The sequence below is a fragment of the Scatophagus argus genome, chromosome 9 (genome assembly GCF_020382885.2).
Source record: "Scatophagus argus isolate fScaArg1 chromosome 9, fScaArg1.pri, whole genome shotgun sequence".
In the NCBI taxonomy this organism is placed as follows: Eukaryota; Metazoa; Chordata; class Actinopteri; family Scatophagidae; genus Scatophagus; species Scatophagus argus.
In genome coordinates this window covers 5,408,876-5,414,875 of record NC_058501.1, presented here as the reverse complement: position 1 = coordinate 5,414,875, position 6,000 = coordinate 5,408,876, and the positions used below count along the sequence as shown (strand labels likewise).

General features: G+C 39.8%; 1 protein-coding gene across 2 annotated transcripts in view; it reads left to right on the top strand.

Annotated features, from left to right (window-relative positions):
• Positions 1–3,610: 3,610 nt before the first annotated feature.
• The window catches only part of zfpm2a (zinc finger protein, FOG family member 2a), a 112,590-nt gene continuing 110,200 nt past the window's right edge, over positions 3,611–6,000 (top strand). For both annotated transcript variants that reach the window (XM_046399636.1, XM_046399635.1), the window contains exon 1: positions 3,611–4,298. In XM_046399636.1, the coding sequence (XP_046255592.1) occupies positions 4,259–4,298 (40 nt within the window). In that variant the 5' untranslated portion in view covers positions 3,611–4,258. The remainder of the gene's footprint in view (positions 4,299–6,000) is intronic.

The window sequence follows — 6,000 nt, the reverse complement described above, 5'->3', positions numbered from 1 at the left end:
ATGTATCTCCCTGGTAAATGGAAGGAGGTGTTGGGGGGGACGGGTTGGGTACGGGAAGGGGGTGCGAAGAGTGAAGCCTCCCTGGAAAGAGCTGGCTCTGAGGCCTTCGGGGCCGCGGGTGGTTTTGGCAGCTCGGGCAGCGGAGTGGGCACTCTCTCAGACATCTGTTTGCTCACTGCTGCTGGAGCTGCTGGCTAGATGGTTTGGGGGTGGTGAGGGGGGCCTTGAGAGCTGGAGCATTCAGCCACAACCAACACCAGCATCTTACTCAGGACAGACACCAGCAACTTAACATTATTACTATTAAAAGTCATGCTTTAATTGCTATGAAGATTATTGAAAATGGCTGTCAGGACGACTGGGATGGGACGTTATGGGAAAGCAAAAACTGTTCAGCTTCAGTTTGGTACTGAACAACTTTGTTTCAGTTCTTGGACATGTTTCTCTTTTTTGTCTCTCTCTGTCTCTCTCTCTTGTATATACATTGAGGACCTAAACAGTTATATATGTGTCACCCCTGCCCTGCAACCCACAGTACCTTGTGCATACACGCACACACACACACACACACACACGCATGCACACACACACCTTACACCCTCTGGAGACAAGCCAATCCCCAACAGCCAGAGGGTGACACCACAGCAGGCAAACTCATAACACTGCTGTCCAAGTTGAGCTGCTGAAGCTGCTCTTTAAGGATAGAGTCCCCGTCTAACCGATGGCTGTCACTCGCAGTGCCACTGGACATGTGTGATCCCATAAAGAAATCAACCTAGTAATTTGTCATGCCAGACTACCAGTGATATTACTCGCTCAGCCCAGCAACATCTCTTAAACAGCGTAAGAGGAAGATTGCAGCAGTTGAAGATGGCAATAATTTCATTTTCATTTTTTGTCAAAAAAATTAAACAATATCTGGATAGCATTGTTTAATTTCTAAGAACTGCAAACACTTGGTGAAGTTACTGTGGGAGCTGATCATTTAAGACTCAATTGATGGACTTTTCTTTTTTGATGCAATCACATGTCTTATAGGGAATGTAGGAAAATTAATAGAAGGAGTGGGGGCCAATGAAAGGTAGGAGTGACAGCCCTTTAAAAAATTTGTAATTGCTCATTAAATGCTATTTGACTAATTTGGTGGCAATGTAAAAATTATAATTCCATTCGTTTAACAGTAGTACAACTGTAAATACTCAAATAATCTGTAAACATTTGTGGACTTTGTGAATATTTTCGATGAAGTCATGAAGGCTGCAGACGGTCTTAAAAGTGACCCATAAGCTCAGTACAACTGCTTCCTCCCCACCCAAATAATTTTTGTACAGTCCCTTACTTCTTTATAATGTTAAAACAAGGGTTTAAATGATATAAATTAGGAGTTTGTACAGGGATGGCCCAATACCATCAGGATTAAGATACAACAACATGCTTGTTGACACAAATTATGAAATTTGTGATATTTTTTTTTTATTTTTGAAGTTGAATTAGTAAGATTTGGGTAAAACAGAAGGAAAGTGTTCCACATCCATGCCATCCTTGTTATGGCCACAAAAAAAATCAGATTCTTGTTTCTGACAAAGCTGTCAATAAATAATCACATCAGCAGACAAAACTTCTATCTATTTAATCTATTATTTAATATCAACATGTCAATTTCACAAAATATTTTCAAACTCTGTAAGAGACATACAGCTCATAGACATGCTGATGTGTCCTCAGTCAGGACTGTACAGTGCAAACAGTGTTTGTTCAGAAACATATTTTCTTTAAAAATGAACATGATGAAGCCACCAGACAGCCCACCTCCACTGCCCCGACACTGAATGGCATTCCCCAAATGTGACTTGGCAGTTCTAATCAAATGATTTAGCACATTAAATCGACCTTTCCCCCTGTAATCAGATTATGTGAGTGCACTGTGCAGCATCTCCACAGCATACAGTATACCTTAACCTATTAATATGACCAACCTTGTGTCAGTGATTTCCCCTGCGATGGAAACAGTATCATGTTAATTATCACAACCATCTGGTCCAAGCAGTGAAAAAAAAGCTTTCTCTTCCTCTTGCAGATTTGTACCTGTCAGTCAAAGACGGCTTCAAACAAGCCACTGGGGCTCAGGAACAGCAGAGAAGAACCACGCTCCAGTCTCAGAGGATTTAGGAGTGGCGTTAAATTAATCTTCAGCTGGCAATTTGACTCTCCTCTCTCACTGTGTTACTCTTACCACAAATCATTATTGATTTTGGTGTTGGTTCCTAATATAGCCAGTAAACGCTACTTATGGATGTTTAGCTTGGTAATTTTGGACATTGTGTGGGACTGATTTATTTTTAACCTTCTAATAGGTTTCAGTGTAATTTTACTTGTACTTTTTTGATTGTTGTGTGTGTTGTCTGTAGTGTCACAGAAAAACAACAGCAAAAAAAAAAACTTACAATTTTAATGTTCATGTGTTTATCACTATTTCTTTATCTAATAAACAGTTTTCCTTTGTTTAGATTGGATCATTATTCTCTCATTTTTTAACAGAAACTCTGTGAGTGTGTACAATGTGACAAAGCTGAGGTATTGGCATAATTCACTGTGTTTACCACTACACCACAGTCCCCTGACATCACTATTTTTTGCATCATGACCAAAGCAATGTGAAGAAGAAAAAAGAAAGACGGGAAAAAAAAAACTTTATCCAGCAGAGGACAGTAGGGCAAAGTGCAGGAAGAGACAAACCAAGGAGGTTCGCAAGACAGATGCTCTCCTCAAGGTGAACCACCGCTGACCCGTCTGCCACATAAATTATTCTGTAGTTTCAGACTCCATTCCAAAGTTGTGGAATTGGGTTACAAGATAATTTCACAGGCCACTTGCTTGTCTTCCTTGGTAGTCCAACTGGCTAATTGAAGAGAGTGATTTCCAGTTTGGGCAACTATTCAGAACATGGCAGTCAAAATCTGAATGATTTGAAAGCTCTCGTTTCCTCTCTCTCTTTCTCACTTTCTCGCATTCTCTTGAAATATTCTGAATATTTTTCCTGTCCACAGGCAGACTAATTGTGGGCAAGAAAAAAAAATGTTCATATCCTGATTGACAGCTTATCAAATTGACAAATAAACAAACCATAAAAAGCAGAGTACTGGAAATATACTGTGTGTCAATTTCTTTTTTCTTTCTTTTTTTTTTCTTTTCTTTTTTTTTTTGCAGCGAGAGGTTGGACACGTTTTTAAGCATCAAAATACAGAGACTTTATGTCGGGATTTTATGCGGTTTAATTATTTTGAATAGCATACTTTGTGTGTTAAAAATAATCTAGACTTTGGGTTACCTCTATCAGTTGCTGGCAAAGAGATCCAGTCATTTAGGGTCATCTCAATCCAGATCAAGTCTCAGGGTGCATTATGGGAAAATGAGTGGCCAAACTGCAACTGGACTAATCCTGCCAATATCGTTTCAGATTTGTTGATGATATGACTAGGACCGCATGCTGTATTAAATTGCTGCGGTACTGAAGGGTTCTCCCTTAAACCTCTCTCCTTTTTTGCGTGTGATGGATAACATAAAAATGTAGCAGTTGAATTAATGTTTCAGATCATTTTACAGCAGGGCAACACGGTCCTTAAAATGCGTTAAAAATACATGAAGTGCGAGGATTTTTTAAAATTGATTAACTATCTAGTTAATGTATTGCGCCGGTTGATGAGCTCAGCTCCATATCCGATTTTATTTACCCCAAAACACGGGTGCTAAATAAGGTCAACGCTAATTAATAGGCTCAACTGGAAGTTAAAGTAATTGTGGATCAAGTGAAGTTCACGAGGCAGCGGCTACGGTACCCGGGGAGGAACAAACCTTATCTTCAAACAAAAGCGCGAAACGCTTTCACCTCCCCAGTCAGTCCGTGCGGATCGCGGCGAAGCGCAGCCTCATCACGGAGAACGGTGCTGAGAAAGAGTGAGAGAGAGAGAGAGAGAGAGAGAGAGAGAGACAGGGAGAGAAAGAGAGAGGGAGGGTGTGTATGTGTGCAAGAGAGAGAGAGAGAGAGAGAAAGCCAAAGCCAGTGCCAGAGAGACGAGAAAGATAAAGGAAAGACAGACGGAACGATAGACTTTTGCGTAAAAAGTACTGGTGCCCCCCTTCTTCTTTTCTTCTTCTCAATTTCCATCAGACAAAAACCCAAACCGGCTGCTTGGATGAACCAGAACCTATCGATCTGTCAGTACTACACCTGGATTCACTGACCAGCCGCACAGCAGGCATGTCCCGAAGGAAGCAGAGCAACCCCAGGCAGATCAAACGTAAGTTTCTTTTTTAAAATGTTGTCTAGCCGTTTCAGCAGCGTCTCCAAGCTTATTGGAGTTTGCAGAATATTGTAACGATAGTGACCACTGTGAAGCTGATTCAGCAGCTCAACTATCGCCACTCATGTGTTGCCTGTCACGGTCCATACGCTCCAGTCTCCCTCCGCAGATATTTTGTGTTTTTGATGAGCTTATTTACAACCCAAACCCCACTGAAAAGTTTCCCCGCCAGTGCCAAGTTGTAGCAAAATGAAGTTATTTTGTTGTTAGTCTGATGTGACCGTATTCGAGTTTCCGTCCAAAATTGTCTGTCGGACAGTGCATCACTTTGAGTGTGCAGACTGAAGCTCTGTACGCCAATTAATCACCACTAATTCCAAATTATAGGCCGATAATAAATGCTGAATCTCTATAATGAGATGAATTGCTGTTAAATGTTTTTATTTGCAACGTAGAAACACACACGTGTCTCTCTCTCTCTCTCTCACACACACACACACACACACTTTCAGCTGCTTCACACACACACACACACACACACACTTCATTTTTTTTTTCCTTTCACACATACACCCTCACTTGCAGGTGTGCGTACTTAAAAGGACTTACTTTTTCAAACTTCACACTATAGCCCATACATGGTATAAATATTGATTATTAATGTTGACAGCCGTAACTCGTGGTCTTGCAGTAAAAGAGGACAAACTTATGGCTTGTTTTAATTTTCATTTCACTGAACTGTATCATTCCTCAGGTGGACTTTGTCTCCCTGCAGCATATTTGCTTTTCAAATTTAAATGAAAATTGAAACAGAAATTTAGTGGGGGGGGTTTTTTGTTGTTTTTTTTTTTGCACAAAAATTTTAATAAAGTATAACTTCATGGTCTACATTAATTCAAAAGTGTGTCATATTCACATTGTTGAAATTAAACCTAATAAATATTTGAAATGAAACGTGTTAAACAACTTTTCATAATTTTAAAGTAACTAAATGTGTGGAGATTTGTACACACATACACACACACACGCACACACACGCCCACATATACACACAGGCATGGACACGAGCACACTTTCACATCTCAAAAACAGCTGACATCTGAATGTGTGTATAGTGTGTGTGAGAGTGTGTGTGTGTGTGTTCAGTTTGTCCATTTAATTGTAAGAGGCTAAAAGCAGACTGTGGTTACTCTGGGGTCAGAATATCAAATATCAAACCACTTCCACTAATTTGTCCTGTACTTATGGTACTGTTTATCTGTGCTGCAAGATATTATAGAGAACTCCGGACTAAGGCAACATTTTGTCTGTGCGTGTGTGTGTGTGTGTGTGTGTGTCCGTGTGTGGGTGTGTGTGTTTGCATGTGTGTGTGTGTGTGTGAGAGCTCACATGCATGAATTCATGAGGGCTTGTGTATGTTGGTGTACAGCATTACAACATTTGTGTCAGACAGATTGTGTGACACATTACGTGTCCTCTTCTTTATTTTACACGGAATTATTATTGTTTCACACTTTAGATTTAGTTTAGTTTTTAAGGAAATCTTATCTGGAATTTGGATCTGTTTTGTGTTTTATTTATATGTATTTTATTTATTTTTTTAATGCTGTACAGTAAAAATAAATAGTTATATTAAACTTTTTAAAATCAACCATTTTGACCTTGCATTTTTTAGTTGATGGTGAAAAGGCGTATTATT